Source organism: Mercenaria mercenaria, chromosome 4, assembly GCF_021730395.1.
Source record: "Mercenaria mercenaria strain notata chromosome 4, MADL_Memer_1, whole genome shotgun sequence".
Taxonomy (NCBI): domain Eukaryota; kingdom Metazoa; phylum Mollusca; class Bivalvia; order Venerida; family Veneridae; genus Mercenaria; species Mercenaria mercenaria.
Genome location: NC_069364.1, coordinates 86,067,057 through 86,090,042, shown reverse-complemented (window position 1 = coordinate 86,090,042; position 22,986 = coordinate 86,067,057). Strand labels below are relative to the sequence as shown.

Here is a 22,986-nt window from a genome sequence, read left to right as displayed (position 1 = left end):
CATTTGCATTTACTTTGATAGAAACAGACCTGTTCGCCTTTACTGACTAAACATGTTCAAAACCACTTTGTTTCCATTAACGCGAAAATCAGAATCCATTTATGTAACGGAAAATAGGCTGCGCAGTAACAACTGCCGGAAACGCCCATAAGGCATACTTGCATATTATGATATTGTCGGTTTGTTGGAGTGACCTTTTTCTAGTCGGCAGATATTATTGCAAGTTGCAATGTTTTTCTCCAATGGCAATATGAATTCTTTCTCGAAATCTGCATATCTCCTCCTTATCTGGATACATGTATATAGAATAGTATATAAACTTTGGCGGCCGTCGGGACTGTCGCAAACGGTTGCAAACAGATGCTGAAAAGTTATTAAGAATAATAACTCTGTTGAGAAGAAATGGAACATATTTCTAGATTTGTGGTAGTGCTACTGACGAGTCTTGTTGTTGAAATTACTGGTAAGTAGTTTTGAATTCTGCAAAATAGGAAACTGTTCCTTTTTAAAAGTCGTAGAAACAGTCTTAATACTTTATCAAAATTCAGAAAAAAGCTGTACGTAATAGAAACTACTCTTTCTGGTTTGTCGATAAATAGTCCATTGAATGTATTTAGATGATGGCATTTTCATTTTACGGACTCTGACTGAAAAAGAGCCCGCCCGCTTAGCTCAGTAGGTAAGAGCGTTGGTCTATGGATCGCGGGGTCGCGAGTTCGATCCTCGGGCGGGGCGTATGTTCTCCGTGACTATTTGATAAACGACATTGTGTCTGAAATCATTAGTCCTCCACCTCTGATAATTCATGTGGGGAAGTTGGCAGTTACTTGCGGAGAACAGGTTTGTACTGGTACAGAACCCAGGAACACTGGTTAGGTTAACTGCCCGCCGTTACATGACTGAAATACTGTTGAAAAACGGCGTTAAACCCAAAACAAACAAACAAACAAACTGACTGAAAAAGACACCTTAGCTCGATGTTTTCCATGATTAATAATTGAAAATGATAAATTTAAATAGCATGGTGTCTGTGAGCTACACTTTTAAGATTGTTTGTTTATTTTATGCCATTTGTTTCTTTATAAAAATATCAAAGGATGTACATGTTTGATACATACGTATTATTACTTTGAACGTAGAAAGATATTTTTTAAAAAATCTATGAAACGATAAAATATTTCTCAGGGAAAAATATAAATTCATTAGTGAAAGACTTAATTACTTTTGTCTAATACGGAAAAGGATACATATAAAAGTCTGTATTTTTGTTGTAAGTGCAAAAGCCGCTGACATCCTTTTCCTAATGACTAACCCTTAATATACTGACAACATATTACAGCATATTATATATTACCATTATGCTGTTTTTTGTACTTATTTTGATTATTGCAAAAAGTTCTAGATACCTAAAATGTTTCCAGCATAAGTATAATTTTGTATAATAAAGTTGAACAGTGGACGAACAATTAAAATGCGTGTACAACGTAATTAAATACTTTTTCTTCTTTTGTTTTCATGCGTACTTCATTTTCTTCTTGATACTTCTCTAATGAGAGGTTAGGGTCCCCCACCCTCGAAAAAAATTAAGAAGCAGCTCCTTTCTAAACACCTAATGATTCGTGGTATTTCATATCGTTTGCCGTGAGTGAGTCGTATATAAACATGTAAACTGTGTTTGTATGTATACTTGGGTATTAATTAAGAAGTAATAAATATGTGCCTATATTTTATCAGTTAATAAAATACTGGTTTCCAAGTAGTTTCCGGACCCAAGTAGTTTTCCGGACCTTTTACTTACATTTCGTGCTGTAAAGACTTTACGCCGCCGTAAAGCATCTGGGTAACAATATCATATCATCTAGACCTTTGTTGCCAAAACCTAGCTTTACCGAACTTATTTATTAATTGAATATCCCGGTTGTTTTAACTTACTTTGATGTAACGTTTACACAATATAGTGTCAACTGCAGGGGAATTCCAATTAAAGTGCGCATGCGCAGAATATGAGGTCCCTTGAAGGTAAACGTCAGTCAATTGATGCTCCCATTTACAGACGATACAGTAAAAACATTACGATATTAATAAAATAAAACAACGAAAAAATCGACCTATTCACTTTACTACGGCATTTAATTATCGATTAAAAATAGGAACCAAAATAGACAGGGATTTACCTACAATAGATCTACCGTCTATCAATCAAATGTGTAGCAGCAATGTCCATGCCCGAGTGGTCAGGGCGTTAGACTACCAATTTTGAGACCGGTCTTGTTCTTCTTTTTTTTAAAAATCTGTTAATTACATTAAAAGTTCTTAATGTCTTTTTTATAATATTACAGGTCCGCTAAATACGTCTCGTCATTTTAGCATGACGTTGCAAACGTCATTCAACCGTAATTAGATGTAACTGTAATGAGCGTATTATAAATCTAGTATTTGTTAAATTCTTGAAATATACTTTTCAAATCGTCGTCACGCCGTAGAATTATGTTTTAATTTTGAATATATATAACGAAATCGGAAATGTTTGCTTTTACAGAAAGGGTACAGCTGCTACAATGAAAGGTCCGGAAAACTACTCGGACTAACTGAGATATTAATGGTATTAATTCCCCCGTTTGAGGCCTCATCTACATTTGTGTTATGAACGCAAGTGTAATACGAATTCTTCATGGTATTAACGAAGAACCTAGCTTTTTGCTGTGAATATTTTATGTTTCTACTATGATTTGTTTGAAAGCTACTGGCAAAAAATAGCCATTTCGGTCCGGAATCTACTGGGAAACCAGTATGGACTGGAGTTCGGATGCGTAATAATATAAGTATTAAAAGTAGTCAAAACTACAAAAACATTTTAAAAACAAGTCACTTTATTTTTAACCAACGTTTCGGCTACATCAGCCTTCTTCAGGGTTCAAAATAAACATAACAAAAGAAGTGACGTCAACGTCAAACGACGTCGATGACGACAACGTCAAAATTGAACAAAATATAGGTCAGAGACCACCAATTCAAAAAAGTACAGGGAACTTACTGGGAATGAGGTAAGTGTATACCTGGGAATAAGGTAACGTCTGTGCGTTCTGATTGGTCAGTCATGTAAACAAACCCAGGAAGTGATTATTTTTTCAAAATTGATATTTTTCCACTGCATTTACAGTATTTTATTATACATTTTGACAAAATTTGCTACATTTTATGTGTATTGAAAAAAAGTTTTATCAAACGAATTTCTCCCGCCATGTCAATGATGTAAACAGGGGGTCATCTCATTCACACGAAAATTACTTAAATAAAGTATCACTATTCATATGTTTTTCGTCCGATATTTTGGTAGAACTAAGATATTTTTTGAGAAACTTGTAATTAGATATACATGTTTCGATGTATGGAAGGCCGAGAGGCCATAATGTTACAATGTAAGTCTATGGGAAAACAATTGGTGGTCTTTAACCTATAATAGAGCTAAAACATGACTTTCGTCGGAAGCCATCACAGGTAATGTAAATGGCCCCCAAATCTGTCGTAAATGATGTAGAAATACGTTTTCGTGCAAAAATAAGCGTGAAATTTGATCTTTTTTTAAATTGTGGCCTCTTTTTTTTAACAGGTGTGCCCATTTTTATCTGAGCTTTTTGGGCCAAAAAGGATCATTTTTATCTCTGTAATGTTAGAGAATGATCCAAATTATTAGACCTTATTTCTATTTTTTACGGAATGAATCGTATTTCAACTTCCAAGTCAATCAATTGCAGATAGCTGAAATTTTCACGAAAAAAATGCAATCTGACGACGACAGGTCTGAGTCTGGATAAATAAATCGACAGGGGGTGACCTCAGTAAACTGTCCATATCTTTCTTGAAACTGAACATTTCTTGATGAAACTTTGTAAACATTTGGTATTGGATCATGTTTCACAATATCACTGTAAATTGGAAAACTTGATACGAAACATTCATCTATAGGTCAGAGACCACCAATTCAAAAAGTACAGGGAACTTAAATGGGAATGAGTAAGTGTATACCTGGGAAAAAGGTAACGTCTGTGCGTTCTGATTGGTCAGTCATGTAAACAAACCCAGGAAGTGATTATTTTTTCAAAATTGATATTTTTCCACTGCATTTACAGTATTTTATTATACATTTTTACAAAATTTGCTACATTTTATGTGTATTGAAAAAAAGTTTTTATCAAACGAATTTCTCCCCGCCATGTCAATGATGTAAACAGGGGGTCATCTCATTCACACGAAAATTACTCAAATAAAGTATCACTATTCAATGTTTTTTTCGTCCGATATTTTGGTAGAACTAAGATAGTTCTTGAGAAACTTGTAATTAGATATACATGTTTCGATGTATGGAAGGCCGTAGAGGCCATAATGTTACAAAAGTAAGTCTATGGGAAAACAATTGGTGGTCTTTAACCTATAATAGAGCTAAAACATGACTTTCGTCGGAAGCCATCACAGGTAATGTAAATGGCCACAAATCTGTCGTAAATGATGTAGAAATACGTTTCGTGCAAAAATAAGCGTGAAATTTGATCTTTTTTAAATTGTGGCCTCTTTTTTTAACAGGTGTGCCCATTTTTATCTGAGCTTTTGGGCCAAAAAGGATCATTTTTATCTCTGTAATGTTAGAGAATGATCCAAATTATTAGACCCTTTTTTCTATTTTTTACGGAATGAATCGTATTTCAACTTCCAAGTCAAATCAATTGCAGATAGCTGAAATTTTCACGAAAAAAATGCAATCTGACGACGACAGGGTCTGAGTCTGGATAAATAAATCGACAGGGGGTGACCTCAGTAAACTGTCCATATCTTTCTTGAAACTGAACATTTCTTGATGAAACTTTGTAAGACATTTGGTATTGGATCATGTTTCACAATATCACTGTAAAATTGGAAAACTGATACGAAACATTCATCTATAGGTCAGAGACCACCAATTCAAAAAAGTACAGGGAACTTACTGGGAATGAGGTAAGTGTATACCTGGGAATAAGGTAACGTCTGTGCGTTCTGATTGGTCAGTCATGTAAACAAACCCAGGAAGTGATTATTTTTCAAAATTGATATTTTTCCACTGCATTTACAGTATTTATTATACATTTTGACAAATTTGCTACATTTTATGTGTATTGAAAAAAAGTTTTATCAAACGAATTTCTCCCGCCATGTCAATGATGTAAACAGGGGGTCATCTCATTCACACGAAATTACTCAAATAAAGTATCACTATTCATATGTTTTTCGTCCGATATTTTGGTAGAACTAAGATAGTTCTTGAGAAACTTGTAATTAGATATACATGTTTCGATGTATGGAAGGCCGTAGAGGCCATAATGTTACAATGTAAGTCTATGGGAAAACAATTGGTGGTCTTTAACCTATAATAGAGCTAAAACATGACTTTCGTCGGAAGCCATCACAGGTAATGTAAATGGCCACAAATCTGTCGTAAATGATGTAGAAATACGTTTTCGTGCAAAAATAAGCGTGAAATTTGATCTTTTTTAAATTGTGGCCTCTTTTTTTAACAGGTGTGCCCATTTTTATCTGAGCTTTTGGGCCAAAAAGGATCATTTTTTATCTCTGTAATGTTAGAGAATGATCCAAATTATTAGACCTTATTTTCTATTTTTTACGGAATGAATCGTATTTCAACTTCCAAGTCAAATCAATTGCAGATAGCTGAAATTTTCACGAAAAAAATGCAATCTGACGACGACAGGGTCTGAGTCTGGATAAATAAATCGACAGGGGGTGACCTCAGTAAACTGTCCATATCTTTCTTGAAACTGAACATTTCTTGATGAAACTTTGTAAGACATTTGGTATTGGATCATGTTTCACAATATCACTGTAAAAATTGGAAAACTTGATACGAAACATTCATCTATAGGTCAGAGACCACCAATTCAAAAAAGTACAGGGAACTTACTGGGAATGAGGTAAGTGTATACCTGGGAATAAGGTAACGTCTGTGCGTTCTGATTGGTCAGTCATGTAAACAAACCCAGGAAGTGATTATTTTTTCAAAATTGATATTTTTCCACTGCATTTACAGTATTTTATTATACATTTTTGACAAAATTTGCTACATTTTATGTGTATTGAAAAAAGTTTTATCAAACGAATTTCTCCCGCCATGTCAATGATGTAAACAGGGGGTCATCTCATTCACACGAAAATTACTCAAATAAAGTATCACTATTCATATGTTTTTCGTCCGATAATTTTGGTAGAACTAAGATAGTTCTTGAGAAACTTGTAATTAGATATACATGTTTCGATGTATGGAAGGCCGTAGAGGCCATAATGTTACAATGTAAGTCTATGGGAAAACAATTGGTGGTCTTTAACCTATAATAGAGCTAAAACATGACTTTCGTCGGAAGCCATCACAGGTAATGTAAATGGCCACAAATCTGTCGTAAATGATGTAGAAATACGTTTTCGTGCAAAAATAAGCGTGAAATTTGATCTTTTTTTAAATTGTGGCCTCTTTTTTTTAACAGGTGTGCCCATTTTTATCTGAGCTTTTGGGCCAAAAAGGATCATTTTTATCTCTGTAATGTTAGAGAATGATCCAAATTATTAGACCTTATTTCTATTTTTTACGAATGAATCGTATTTCAACTTCCAAGTCAAATCAATTGCAGATAGCTGAAATTTTCACGAAAAAAATGCAATCTGACGACGACGGGTCTGAGTCTGGATAAATAAATCGACAGGGGGTGACCTCAGTAATGTCCTATCTTTCTGAAACTGAACATTTCTGATGAAACTTGTAAGACATTTGGTATGGATCATGTTTCACAATATCACTGTAAAATTGGAAAACTTGAACGAAACATTCATCTATAGGTCAGAGACCACCAATTCAAAAAGTACAGGGAACTTACTGGGAATGAGGTAAGTGTATACCTGGGAATAAGGTAACGTCTGTGCGTTCTGATTGGTCAGTCATGTAAACAAACCCAGGAAGTGATTATTTTTTCAAAATTGATATTTTTCCACTGCATTTACAGTATTTTATTATACATTTTGACAAAATTTGCTACATTTTATGTGTATTGAAAAAAAGTTTTATCAAACGAATTTCTCCCGCCATGTCAATGATGTAAACAGGGGGTCATCTCATTCACACGAAAATTACTCAAATAAAGTATCACTATTCATATGTTTTTCGTCCGATATTTTGGTAGAACTAAGATAGTTCTTGAGAAACTTGTAATTAGATATACATGTTTCGATGTATGGAAGGCCGTAGAGGCCATAATGTTACAATGTAAGTCTATGGGAAAACAATTGGTGGTCTTTAACCTATAATAGAGCTAAAACATGACTTTCGTCGGAAGCCATCACAGGTAATGTAAATGGCCACAAATCTGTCGTAAATGATGTAGAAATACGTTTTCGTGCAAAAATAAGCGTGAAATTTGATCTTTTTTTAAATTGTGGCCTTTTTTTTTAACAGGTGTGCCCATTTTTATCTGAGCTTTTGGGCAAAAGGATCATTTTTATCTCTGTAATGTTAGAGAATGATCCAAATTATTAGACCTTATTTCTATTTTTTACGGAATGAATCGTATTTCAACTTCCAAGTCAAATCAATTGCAGATAGCTGAAATTTTCACGAAAAAAATGCAATCTGACGACGACAGGGTCTGAGTCTGGATAAATAAATCGCAGGGGGTGACCTCAGTAAACTGTCCATATCTTTCTTGAAACTGAACATTTCTTGATGAAACTTTGTAAGACATTTGGTATTGGATCATGTTTCACAATATCACTGTAAAATTGGAAAACTTGATACGAAACATTCATCTATAGGTCAGAGACCACCAATTCAAAAAAGTACAGGGAACTTACTGGGAATGAGGTAAGTGTATACCTGGGAATAAGGTAACGTCTGTGCGTTCTGATTGGTCAGTCATGTAAACAAACCAGGAAGTGATTATTTTTTCAAAATTGATATTTTTCCACTGCATTTACAGTATTTTATTATACATTTTGACAAAATTTGCTACATTTTATGTGTATTGAAAAAAAGTTTTATCAAACGAATTTCTCCCGCCATGTCAATGATGTAAACAGGGGGTCATCTCATTCACACGAAAATTACTCAAATAAAGTATCACTATTCATATGTTTTTTCGTCCGATATTTTGGTAGAACTAAGATAGTTCTTGAGAAACTTGTAATTAGATATACATGTTTCGATGTATGGAAGGCCGTAGAGGCCATAATGTTACAATGTAAGTCTATGGGAAAACAATTGGTGGTCTTTAACCTATAATAGAGCTAAAACATGACTTTCGTCGGAAGCCATCACAGGTAATGTAAATGGCCACAAATCTGTCGTAAATGATGTAGAAATACGTTTTCGTGCAAAAATAAGCGTGAAATTTGATCTTTTTTTAAATTGTGGCCTCTTTTTTTTAACAGGTGTGCCCATTTTTATCTGAGCTTTTGGGCCAAAAAGGATCATTTTTATCTCTGTAATGTTAGAGAATGATCCAAATTATTAGACCTTATTTCTATTTTTTACGGAATGAATCGTATTTCAACTTCCAAGTCAAATCAATTGCAGATAGCTGAAATTTTCACGAAAAAAATGCAATCTGACGACGACAGGGTCTGAGTCTGGATAAATAAATCGACAGGGGGTGACCTCAGTAAACTGTCCATATCTTTCTTGAAACTGAACATTTCTTGATGAAACTTTGTAAGACATTTGGTATTGGATCATGTTTCACAATATCACTGTAAAATTGGAAAACTTGATACGAAACATTCATCTATAGGTCAGAGACCACCAATTCAAAAAAGTACAGGGAACTTACTGGGAATGAGGTAAGTGTATACCTGGGAATAAGGTAACGTCTGTGCGTTCTGATTGGTCAGTCATGTAAACAAACCCAGGAAGTGATTATTTTTTCAAAATTGATATTTTTCCACTGCATTTACAGTATTTTATTATACATTTTGACAAAATTTGCTACATTTTATGTGTATTGAAAAAAAGTTTTATCAAACGAATTTCTCCCGCCATGTCAATGATGTAAACAGGGGGTCATCTCATTCACACGAAAATTACTCAAATAAAGTATCACTATTCATATGTTTTTCGTCCGATATTTTGGTAGAACTAAGATAGTTCTTGAGAAACTTGTAATTAGATATACATGTTTCGATGTATGGAAGGCCGTAGACGCCATAATGTTACAATGTAAGTCTATGGGAAAACAATTGGTGGTCTCTAACCAAGAGTTTGGCGTAAAAATCATAAACAGGATCATAGTATGATACATAAAAACTGGTGAAAAAATGCAGTATAAGTGCAATGATTAAGGAATGGCACCAGTAAAAACTGATTATGGAATACATACAAGTAATAAAATATACATATATAACAAGTATTTCAGAAAGGCATTAATACAGAATTTTTGAATTCATTCCTTGTGGAGACACAGTGCCCAAACGGTACATCCAGGAAGTCTCTTTTAAAAGCCTTTTCCAAGGATTAGTTACTTTATCAATGGGCATAAAAGAGAAATCCTGGATAGTATGTCCTTGAGAATTAAAATGTTCAGAAACATTAGTAGTAGTTTCTGGATAATGATTGATATCAAATCTATGACTATTCATTCTTTGTGAACATTGCTTGTGCGTTTGTCCAACATACTGTTTAAAACATTTATTACATGTTATTAAGTAAATAACATCAGTTGAATTGCATGACAGATCATGTCTAACATTATAACAAGATGAATTGGTGGAACTAAAAAATGAATTATCTTCATTAATATTTAAACAGTGTGTACAGCGACGTCTATAACATTTACTTACACTATAATTTTTGTTTTTCTTACTCAGCCTAAAATGAACTAAAACATCTTGAATATTCTTGGGTCTTTTGTAAGCAACAATAGGTTTATAGTCATATAATTGTCTAACACTTTCATGTTGAGAATACTTTAAAAGATTCCAATATTGGTTTATTATTTTACCAATATTGGGCAAAGATGGATTGTAGGTACATACAAAAGGAATGACTTTATCCGTGTTTTTGCTACTGCACGAATTAAGAGCATCTTGCATTGATAGAGAAGATGCCTTCTTCAATGCCTCATTTATAACACATTCAGGGTAGTTACGTGCTTGAAAGTATTCTCTGAGCTTGTCCATTTCCTTGTCAAAAATGATATTATCCGAATTAATACGCCTAAAGCGCTTAGCCTGGCTAAAGGGAATACCCTTTTTACATGAAACTGGGTGACATGATGAAAATTCTATATACTGATGACTGTTAGTGTCTTTTTCATGAACACTAGTGTGCAGGATACCATTTTCATCTTTTTCTATGTTAACATCTAAAAACGTTGCAGTATCTTTAGTGTAACAATATGTAAATTTTATAGTATCATGAAAACTGTTCAATCTGTCAAAAAAGTCTAATAAGTCCTCTTCTGAATGATTCCAGATGAAAAAAATATCATCTGAAAAACGTAACCAGATAAGTGGTTTCTTGTCACAGGAGTCTATAAATTCTTTTTCAAGTTTACCCATAAATAGAGAGGCAAAACAAGGAGCCATTTTTGTTCCCATAGCAGTTCCAAATCTTTGAATGTAATTAATTTCATTGAACTGGAAGTGGTTTTTTGTAAGTATTAATTCTATGATTTTAGAAATGGAGTTAATAGAATCCTGTGATCTACTACCATTTTCCATAAAATATTTGCAAGCATCTATGCCCTCACCATGAGGAATATTACTGTATAAAGATGTTACATCTAGTGTTACAAGATATGCATCTTTATCTATGCTAGAGAGGTTTTGTAACTTTTTGATGAAATCTGTAGTGTCTTTTACATAGGAAGGTAAAGATTCCATGTATGGTTTCAAGATTGTATCAACATATGCAGACATATTTTCAGTTAAAGCTCCACAACCTGAAATAATAGGTCTCCCTGGGTAACCTAGGGGTAAATCTGGGTCAAACGTTTTATGAATTTTAGGTAATATATAAAATTGTGGGACTCTGTCTACGTTTGAGGGGTATAGATTTTCTAAAGTTGATTCTCTAATATTTTCTAAATTGTTAAGACTATCATGTATGTCTTTACTGAACACTTCCTGGGGGTTTTCATCAAGTCTCTTATAATATTTGTTGTTTTCTAGCTGTCTGTAAGCCTCGGAAATATAATCCTTTCTGTTCATTATAACAACACTGGAACCTTTGTCTGCTTTCTTCACGACAATCGTTTCATCTTGACTCAGATGTTTTAACGCTTCTTGTTCTTCTTTTGATAAATTTGATCTGTATTTGTACTTTTTGTCACTAAGTAAAATTTCATTAGTAACTGCCTCTATATAAAAATCAAGGGTTGAATCTCTACCAGACTGGGGTATAAAAGTAGATTTAGAATTATCTCTCTTATTAAAGTTATTATCTGCAGAGTTATTTATAATTTCAGAGTCAGTAAAAGAGGCAAAGTATTCTTTAAGGCGTAATTTTCTTGTGAATTCAAAAACATCTTGCTTCAGCTGAATAACATTATGATGTTTTGGTTTCAGACAATATTTTAAACCTTTACCTAGCAGTCTATATTCTGTGCCGGTTAATTTTCTGTTCGAAAAGTTAATTACTGTTTTCTTACCCCTTTCGATTTCCTTCTGAATTTTCTTTTGTTGTCTCCATTTCCGTTTGTTAGTAATTCTAATGAATCTTCTGTTCTTTGAAGTTTTAGAAGAACTTTCGTCAGCTGTTGCAAAGTTTCTGTCAGTTGATTTTGTTGTTGTTGCTGTTTGTTCTGTTGTTTCTGTTTCCCCATTTTGACGGCCTCCGAATACATAATCTTTTGGTTGCCTGGGGATGTCTCGTTTTTTGAAACATTAGTAGGAGCAAGGTTTATCTTTTTTGCCTGTTTTTCTTTGAGTTTGTCTCCATTTTGTTTTAGACTTTCTGTTGTTCTGGAAGTTTTTTGAAACTTTTTTGATTGTTGATTTTGTTGCATATTTTCTTTTGATCTAGGTTTCATTTCTGCACTGTTAATCTTATTCTTCTGTAAATGTTTACGTTTTCCATCTCTTACGGAAGTGCTTGGGCGCTTACTGCTTTCCTCAACAATAAAACAGTCTCTAGAATCTTTAAGTTTCTCTAATTTCTTGTTTTGTTTCTGTATGATTTGATTCTTCTTTGTTTCAGTTTTACAGAATATGTCTTGTGAAATAATGTTAAGTTTACCTTCATCTTTCACTTTTGCTTTGAGTTTTTCTTCTAACTCTGCCATCTTTGGTTTGGATTCTTGAAGTTGTAGATAATGCTCCTCGGTCACCATTCTTGTAATTTCCATTGATGTTTTCCATAGAATATTATCAACCGATTTTTGCAAACGTTTATTTTCACCAACTTGCACTTGTAACTTTAGTTTTAAGCCATTAGGTACAACTCCATCTGCTATACAACTTTCTAGAAAGTGTAAATGTGTTGCCTTTCTCATTTGAAAGTCCGCCATTTTTTCAATTTTCTTTGTGTAATATTCTTCTGTTTCCTCGTTACTCATTTTGCAGGATCATTAAATGATGCCAATGACTACTGGTTGATTCAGAATATAAGTATTAAAAGTAGTCAAAACTACAAAAACTTTTTAAAAACAAGTCACTTTATTTTTAACCAACGTTTCGGCTACATCAGCCTTCTTCAGGGTTCAAAATAAACATAACAAAGGAAGTGACGTCAACGTCAAACGACGTCGATGACGACAACGTCAAAATTGAACAAAGAGTTTGTCGTAAAAATCATAAACAGGATCATAGTATGATACATAAAAACTGGTGAAAAAATGCAGTATAAGTGCAATGATTAAGGAATGGCACCAGTAAAAACTGATTATGGAATACATACAAGTAATAAAATATACATATATAACAAGTATTTCAGAAAGGCATTAATACAGAATTTTTGAATTCATTCCTTGTGGAGACACAGTGCCCAAACGGTACATCCAGGAAGTCTCTTTTAAAAGCCTTTTCCAAGGATTAGTTACTTTATCAATGGGCATAAAAGAGAAATCCTGGATAGTATGTCCTTGAGAATTAAAATGTTCAGAAACATTAGTAGTAGTTTCTGGATAATGATTGATATCAAATCTATGACTATTCATTCTTTGTGAACATTGCTTGTGCGTTTGTCCAACATACTGTTTAAAACATTTATTACATGTTATTAAGTAAATAACATCAGTTGAATTGCATGACAGATCATGTCTAACATTATAACAAGATGAATTGGTGGAACTAGAAAATGAATTATCTTCATTAATATTTAAACAGTGTGTACAGCGACGTCTATAACATTTACTTACACTATAATTTTATCAGTTAATAAAATATGGGCAGTCGTTCGGATGCGAATATTAAATCACTCGCCATGACGTCATTTCTGTTTACGGACGTTAATTTCCCGCGCTAACGCCAGGGCCATTATCGATAATGGCCCCGGGGCTTATTATGATAATGTGATAATGCATGACGCAATGCGATAATTGGAGAAATTTCAGCACAAATTTGTTACTATTTATAGGTACTCATGTAATAAGCTGTTTTATTAGCGCTGGAAATTAACGTCCGTAAACAGAAATGACGTCATGGCGTTTCATGGAGGTAAAACAGCAATATTTCCGTTTTATTTTATCATCTTGAGCGTAACATCGTGTATTCTTCGTGAAATACGTATTTTTATCCATAAATTATGCAATAAGCAAGAAAGTACAACTATCCAGGAATTTACTTTTATACAGTAAATAGACTCTTATACAAATAATATAGAAACTAAAAAGCTGAAATTTATTGTGCCAGAAGATGCAAGTACCCATAAAAATGACACAAAAAAAACATTTCTTACTATATTATAGGTAAACATGTAATAAACAGGTAAATACATGGGAGAGCGATGCCCTTGAGTGATAATGGCCCTGGAAGAAGATAATAGTCCTCGGGCTAAAGCCCTCGGGCTATTATCACCTTGCCAGGGCCATTATCACTCAAAGGCACCGCTCTCCCATATATTAACCTATACATAAAAACCTCCCCACGAATGGAAAGCGTTGCGTATAGAAATCAGAAGTAAATACTTCATTCAAAGTTTATATATGCAGTTTCTAAAAATATTGCACGTCACCTACATAATGACACTGAAACATACTCGCCAGAACATTGCGGCATATAAACACGTAAACACTTGAGTCTGGAAGATTTGAACATGAGTTATAATTTATTTACTGTCAAAGTAGAATCTAGTTGACATTTGTGGTGCCTACAATGCATAAATTGTAAACTACGCACACGACCAGACATAGATGCACTGGTGTTGAAGTTGAAACTTACCGGGCTGAAACATTTTCTTACGGTAAATATACAAACAAATAAATTCATCAGTTAGAAATTGTTTGTTTCAGAAACTTTGATGTACTTTTTATTACTACTACATAGCACTGAAAAGTCGAATATTTAGTCGGTATATAACAGAAGCAGAGTAGAATCTCACAGTCGTGTTACAGTCGTAGGGTGGAATGGAAGAGCTATATTTAAATATCGTAGATTCATGTATAGGCGATTACGCTATATGTTTATATAGCAACTGCTGCGGATCGTGTTAGAATGTGCAATTAATCAATGCAATAGAACCATGATATTTTTTTGTAAATACTTTGATAATAAGAATGTAAAAAAAAATTATCTTTACTGTATAAAGTTTTATCAGTATAGCAGATCTCAAATTTAAAAAGTTTTTTATTTCCAGTCAATTAAATTGAGATTATACCCGGGGCGATAAATTTTCCATTCATTTTATTGCAGTCTTTAATGCTAGGTATACATTTGATATAGACCTGCTGAGTATTTCACCAAATTAAAGGCACAGACCTCCAGATCATATGACAACAAAAAAAATATATAAAAAAAGAATAATAGGGAGCAACGAAAGCGTGTTTAGTATCTAGAAACACATGATGTTAGTTTCAATTGAAAACAACCTTTGAATTTAAGCCGCGTGGATATAAAGTTTTCAACTTTTTGGATCCAAAATGACTCTTTACACAAACGGTCTATGTTGTTTTTAACAATATAAATAAGTCATCTAAAAATGATCACCAGAGTTGAAATGTATAGCAACATTGATCGAAAAATCATTGTCATCAATGAAGCTTGAAATGTCAAAGATATGACTATTCATACGTTGTTGTTTTGTTGTTGTTGTTTTGTTTTGTTGTTGTTGTTGTTGTTTTTTTTTTTTTTTTTTTTTTTTTTTTTTGTTGTTGTTTTTTGTTCTTTTTTTAAGAAGGCTTTGAAACTTATTAACTGATATATTATATGTTATGAAAACACATGAGACTAATTTTTTCATTCAGAATTGAAAAGCGTTTGTAACGGGGTATCGGAGGTATACTGTCTTAATTATAATTTTTTCGTTTGTTTTGGGTTTAACGCCGTTTTTCAACAGTATTTCAGTTTTGTAACAGCGGGCAATTAACCTAACCTTTATCAGTACAAACCTGTTCTTCACAAGTAATTTCCCATTTCCCCACATGAATCTGAAGTGGAGGACGAAATGATGTCATACACAATGTCTTTTATTAAATAGTCACGGAGAACATACGCCCCGCCCGAGGATCGGAACTCACGATCCCGAGGTTCGTAGATCTGCGCTTTCGCTATCAAGCTAAGGGGACGGGCGTCTTAATTATAAAAGCTTATATTTCACGAACATTAAGTACGTATTCCTCTGTGGTGTATTGGTCAAGAACGTAGAATAGTTTAATTGCAGCGGCGACCCGTGTTCAATTTCCGACTCGGCCATGCTTCTTTTTATCTTGATTTGGCATTTTAAAGATAATTATGAAACACTCATGTTTTGTTGTTCATAATATGACTAAAGTTCAATTTAAAAAAAAATGTCTTTTTAGCCACAATCTGGAGGTCATTGCCTTGAAGAATGTGCATTTAAGCTATCGTTTTGATATACTTATTTTACACTTTTTAAACAGGTGAGTGCACTGTTAGATACAGACCACCAGATATAAAGCCGTGCCCTAAAGATACAAATGATGATGGTACCAACTGCTGGCGAGGCTCCTATGGAAGAGGGGCAGGACGGGTTCCAGACAAAGCGCCTTGTCCTCCGGGACTAAGGGACGACGGCACAAGTTGCTGGAGTGATGCACACATATATGGCAAAGGTTGTTGTTGTACTATTTGGGGATGCTGTGGCAATTGCAAATCCGGATACCATGACGACGGCTGCACCTGTCGGAAAACTGATGTCGGTATCAAAGTGACATTGTTCCAAAGATACCGATGTCATAGTGACGAGGAAAGAAACGGCGCTCTTTGCTACCCTAAATGCAAAGAAGGATACTATGCATCCGGATGTTGTATCTGCGTTCCTCATGGCAAGCAAGGCATTGAACTTTCAGCCGAAGATCGAAAATATTGCAAAGACGGATCACCGCTTGTCAATGGACAATGTCAAGTTACGGAATGCAAATAACAGAAGTGTAATCGTTTAAACTGATATTTGAAACAAGAAATCATGCTTATTTTTCAATAAATATTTACAATCAGCTTTAAACAAAATGTTAATAAATCCAAGCGGTAGAAACGCATTATGCAACATGGTCAGTAAAAAGTTAACATAATTTGAACTTTATATGGTTATCATCAACATTTTCATTCTACTTACAAGAAAGGCCAACTTAACAATCTTGTTAGCACAAAGTTCTAATTAATATGCACATGTTTTAACATTGATCATACAGAATTATCTACTCTCAAAGACGGTCCATCCATAGTAGAATAACATACAGTTTAAAACTGCTTGTCTAGTATTTACATTTGTTTGCCTAATACCTGTCTTGTTTGTTTTCGCTCTTTTTTCAAGCAGCTATAAATGTAGTTCTAAGCTGTCAGCTATATATATTTTCCCCGAAGTATATTACCCCTATTGTTTACCAACAATACATTCTGATTATACGTATCCAAACAATTAATTTTTAGGTGAAAAATATGGATAATATACGGGATTATGTACCAAATAAATATTAGCAAAATGTTTTTTGTTCTTTCAATTTATCCTGTATCCATATTTATGAACGTTTTTGATTTAAAATACTAAATTTCCATTTGCTTTGCCAGTGTTTAACTACAGAGTGCATTTGAAAAAAAGTGCAAGTCTCCCCAAACCGCTTTATACCACAGTCACACATACGGCGCGGATAGCTACGTTTAGCTACGGTTAGAAACGTAGTAATCCGTATCGATCCGTACCTAAGCCGTAGCTTAAAGTAGTAACCCGTATCAATCCGTATCATACCGTACCAACCCATACGGCTCAGGTACGGATAGATACGGACTACTACGTTTCTATCCGTGGCTAGACGTAGCTATCCGCACCGTATGTGTGACTGCGGTATTAAGCATGTGTTGTGAAAAACACAAACATATATGTTAAAGGGATTGAACTTCAGATTGTACGACAACAAAGAAAAACTAAAAGTTTAATATATCAGGAAATTTTTGCTGTATTTCTTAAAAACTATGGAAACACGTGAGAATTAGTTTGTTTTACTGATTTTTTCAACAAAGTTGAAAAGCGTTTTTACGGGTACAGGAAGTAAACTGCCTTAATTATAAACCTTCACTCTGATGTAATGATCAAGATAGATCGAGAGATCAATCAAGGTTCGATTCCAGGCACAGACATGTCCTATTTTCTTGATTTAGGATTTAAAAATAGTTGCGAAACATAAGTTCATGATAAGACCAAACTAAACTTGTAAAGAAGGAATAATTTTAGCCAAAAATCTGGAGAAATATGATATGCAACCATAACTTATCAACAAAAGCAAAACGGAGAGCTGTGGTGGCCCTTTATTGCTCACCTGAGTGTCCTTGCTCCTACCCATGGACGCCAACCCACGTGACTTTTGAGTATCGTTCACTGGAGAAAAATTACTTGATTCAAGTAACATTTTTGCGTCTTATACTCTTATTACTTGCTTGATGTTAATTAGTTAATCTACCCTTACCTTTCATCTTTAATAACATAAAAAGTGTTGCAGATAGGTAAATGCTTGTTTTCTCGGCACAAATCGCCTACCACACATTTTTAGTACATTCTTCCAATTCTTCGTCCAGATCTCAATGTGAAAGTATTTGTATTATACAAGAGTAACACCGCATATAAATGTTCATAACAAATATTACTATATCAATACTCTAAACAGTAAATTATAGCATTTTTGATAAATGCAGGGCACATAACTCTCCACCTCCCATATTCGAACATGAAAGAGATCTCATTAGTATACACATTTTTATATACATGATTAGGACTGATTAAGAAATCAAGGTGCTTAAACATAATGACAGTGAAAGATGGTATTTTTACTAAATCATGGGCGCATAACTCTGGAATTACTACTCCAATCTGGCCTATTACAAATTTTAAGCATTGTATAGATAAAACACATTTTGTGTGAATATAAATAAGACTGATGAAGAAATAAATGATAGTGCTCGTGTGTGAAAATAAAGCTTTCCTTTCAAAGGCCCATAACTCCATGAACTGTCACCCAAAACACCCCGTTACATACACAGGTGGCAGTAACGTACCTAGGATACAGTATGGGTCCATGGGCCATATGCACTTACATTTATTACAATTATAATGTTTTCTTAGGAAAAAAATGACAAAAAGCCATTTTGAAAAAAATTTTGCTCCTGTGACAATGAGCCATCTACAAGGTAGATATGAACAGTTTCACACGTGCATTGCTACCAGGTCCGTATTTTTTTTTCAAAACAATATTTCCTTATCAATGATTGGTCGCCTTTTCGGCAAGAGATTAATCTTGCAGAAAAACCTTACTTCAAAACCCAGTTCCAAACCGTTTACGCATCACGAGCGAGCAACGGCGTACAAAACGATAGTGATTTCTCCACCCGAAAAAATCCCACACATTTTTCGCACCGAAGTCTCCCCACTAAAACACATCAAGTACTCCGTCCCAGTTAAAAATAACGTTACAACCGGACAGAATTGGCCAAATGCAAACTAACGAGACCGAACATCAGGTTTAACTCTTCATAATTACTTAAAAATTTGCAATTTAACTTTTTCGCTTTCGAAAATTACCTTCGCCTGCCATGATTACCGTTGACAAAACGGTGGTTGTAAAGAACGTTTTCATTGGCGGAGACAGTTTACGTATTTCAAACGTAGCGATAAAATCCAAGAGTACCCGAATATAAACAAGCAGCGATGGCTCACGAAGATTATTTACCAAATTCAAATAAATAACAACTGGTAAGTAATAAAGTAGAATTGAACCTTATTTTTAGTCTTGTTAGTTTACATTTAGCATATTCTGACTGCTTGTAGCGCAACTTTTAACTGACAAGGTGTACTTGATTTGTTTTAGGGGGAGACTTCGGTGTGAAAAATGTGTGGGATTTTTTCGGGTGGAGAAATCACTATCGTTTTGTACGCCGTTGCTCGCTCGTGATGCGTAAACGGTTTGGAATTGGGTTTTGAAGTAAGGTTTTTCTGAAAGATTAATCTCTTGCCGAAAAGGCGGCCAATCATTGATAAGGAAATATTGTTTTGAAAAAAAAATACGGACCTGGTAGCAATGCACGTGTGAAACTGTTCATATCTACCTTGTAGATGGCTCACTGTCACAGGAGCAAAATTTTTTTCAAAATGGCTTTTTGTCATTTTTTTCCTAAGAAAACATTATAATTGTAATAAATTTAAGTGCATATGGCCCATGGACCCATACTGTATCCTAGGTACGTTACTGCCACCTGTGGTTACATATGCGCAACTAGGTTCAAATCACCTCCTCGGTAGCCTAGTGGTAGAGCGTCCGCTTCGAGTGCGGGGGCTCGTGGGTTCGATCCCCGGCCGCGTCATACCAAAGACGTAAAAAATGGTACTAGCAGCTTCCTCGCTTGGCGCTCAGCATTAAGGGGATAGTGCTAGGACTGGTCAGCCCGGTGTCTGTATAATGTGACTGGGTGGGGTATCATGTCATGTGTCTACGGCGTGATATTCCAGTGAGGCAGCATTATAAAGTTGGCAGCACTATAAAGTTGAGTGCGGGAGGTCGTGGGTTCGATCCCCTTCCGCGTCATACCAAAGACGTGAAAAAAATGGAACTAGTACCTTCCTCGCTTGGTGCTCAGCATTAAGGGTATAATGCTAGGACTAGTCAGCCCGGTGTCAGTATAATGTGAGTGGGTGGGGTATCATGCCACGTGTGTCTACGGCGTGATATTCCAGTGAGGCAGCACTATAAAGTTGGGCATTGTGTTCACTGCTACAAGTAGACACCGTCGTTTATATGACTGAAAAATTGTTGAAAAAGACGTTAAACCCAAACACACACACACACACACACACACACACACACACACACACACACTATAAAGTTGGGCATTGTGCTCACTGCTACAAGTAGACACCGTCGTTTATATGACTGAAAAATTGTTGAAAAAGACCTTAAACCCACACACACGCACGCACGCACACACGCGCGCGCGTACAGGTTCAAATCAATCCGATAAAATTTACAGTTGGCGTTTGCAATATGACTTCTTCTCGGCGATATATGACCATTTTGTGTCGATTCGCCGTAAAACCCAACTTACTCACTCACTTATATGGGGAAATATGATTTGCGCAAACTTTAATGAGACTTTACATGCATGCCCATTATAAGAATAAACAGTAAAATGAAAATTCGTTACGAAGGTTATATCTGGCGTTCATACGTCTAAATCAAACTTTCATACTTTAAACGATAATGAATTTGTACCTTGTACTGTTATTAAAGAACAAGGAGGCTTTCATTTTTATAGGCCCGTTTGAAAAAACGGGACGTATTTAGTGATGGCGTTGCGTCTGTCTATCAGAGCTTACTTTTGCATACTTAGGCGGCTATGGGAACAATATGTAACTAAACTTTTCACTGTCATTCATTCTGTTAGCTTCCATGTGTCTATTATTATTTTACGCGGCTAAAAGAACAATAGAGAGAACAAAAGAGTTGCCACATAAAGTGCGGAGTGCATTAACCTTGATGGTAGGTCAAAGATCAAGGTCACAGCAAAGTCAAATCTGCCCGTCATATTTCGTGTCAAGAGAAAAACTTACAATTCATTTTTTATTCGACAGATTCGTTTTTATGGACTTATATTTTTATAGAATGACTTCCCTTTCGAATTGCTATAACTATAAATAACTCATTTCATTGACTGTCAGGGCGTGACAGATGTTGCATTTTTTATTACCTCTCATAAACCGAGTCTGCTATTATTCTGCTCGGTTGCATTCTATGCTTCCAAAGGACCTTTTTACTGATTTTATTTATTGGCTGAAATGTTTGAGTCATTCAAAGAATGTGTCAACAAATAATGGTCTCGATAATGTTGCCATTTGGGCTTCACCATTCTAGATCTCTGCTCTTGTCCTGTTCTGATATAACCCTTCGGGCGTATATTGCCCCGCTTGGCGAAGCTCTTGTTAATGTTTACAGTCTAAACGCGATTCCTTAAGAGTGTTTTTGTGACCTCCTCTAGAATGCTACAAGAATCAACGTCATATAGCTTCCTCTAACGAAAATTTATTCAGATGAAGTTAAGTATAGCTAGTTGACTCGGCAGGTCATACCGTCATATGCAGAACGTGCATGTATGGAAAACGTGCCTTGTGATTCGTCGTTAGAAATAGCCTGCAACATTTTTTCTCTTTATGGTCGTGTTAGGTGGCCTTTGACGTTTCCATTTGTTTTATTTTGTCACAGTAGCGTGTTCTGTGCTTTGTGGCAGCTGTAACATGTCTCCTCGTATTTTCAATCAGAGTTGTAATATTTCGGTACGACTATGAAATTTTTCGTTTGTTTCGGCTGGTACAATTCAGCTTTGAGTGTGTGTGTGGTGCACGCGTTTGCGTGCTAGGGGGTTCGTTTTGAGGAGGCTGCGCTTTTGGTGCGTGGCACTCCCTGTTTGATAATTGTCTTTGTTTTAGGTGATTGTAATATTCCCGCTTACATAGTTTTGGGTTTGTTTAAGAACTCTTTGGATATTGTGCCTGCTTTTTTAAATTTGTCTTTGACAGTTTCTGTAATATGCAGGCTCCATAACCTCGGGAACTCATTAGATTTCCCAAATATTTTCTCGTTTCGGGATAGTGCATCATTTTAACAGGGGACCGACCGTTTTCATGGAATTGCAGCCTCTTAATTCCTCTAAATTGTATACTTGGTACCTATAACATTCTTTGTTATTTGACGATTGTGTTGCCTCAGAGTTCTTTTACTTCAAAAGTGTGCAACATTCGTTTACATAAGCCATTGTGAAACAAAGAGAAAACAAAACTTCAGCAAAAATAAGTACTAAAGTATGGTTTTCTAGTTAATATAAGCATATAAAATAAACTGGACTGATTAAAATAGCCTTCCGCCTCCACGCACTGTAAACAGACGAATCTTCTTTATATCCAGCTAGTAGCTACATATCAAAATTCATTCCTAAACCTTTACCCTGCTAAATGTTTAAATGGACTGGTCTATCATTCAATTCGGGCAGTACCATTTATTAAAATTTGCTGACTGAATAGCAAACAGTGCAGACCATGATCAGGATCTGTAGGCTGATCTTGGTCTGCACTGGTCGCAAAGGCAGAATCACCTGCCGCCTGCATGCTAAAAGTAAATATATAGGAGGAACAGATATGAACACCGAGTCTGCTTTACTTGTTTGTGTTATATGCTTCCAAAGGATCTTTACATAACTTTTATTGTTATTTGAATATGCTACAGATTACTTTGATCAAAGCCTTTAATTTGTCAGTGGTCAGTGATTTGAAAACAAAAATATGTTTAGATGAAATTAAGAAATGCCCTTTGA

At 34.9% G+C, this 22,986-nt stretch overlaps 1 protein-coding gene across 1 annotated transcript; it reads left to right on the top strand.

Annotated features, from left to right (window-relative positions):
* Positions 1-306: 306 nt before the first annotated feature.
* On the top strand, positions 307-17,127 carry LOC123552364 (uncharacterized). The gene is made up of 2 exons (XM_045341980.2): positions 307-463; positions 16,062-17,127. The coding sequence occupies exons 1-2, from the start codon at positions 403-405 to the stop codon at positions 16,562-16,564; spliced, it is 564 nt and encodes a 187-aa protein (XP_045197915.2). The 5' UTR covers positions 307-402; the 3' UTR covers positions 16,565-17,127.
* Positions 17,128-22,986: the final 5,859 nt, after the last annotated feature.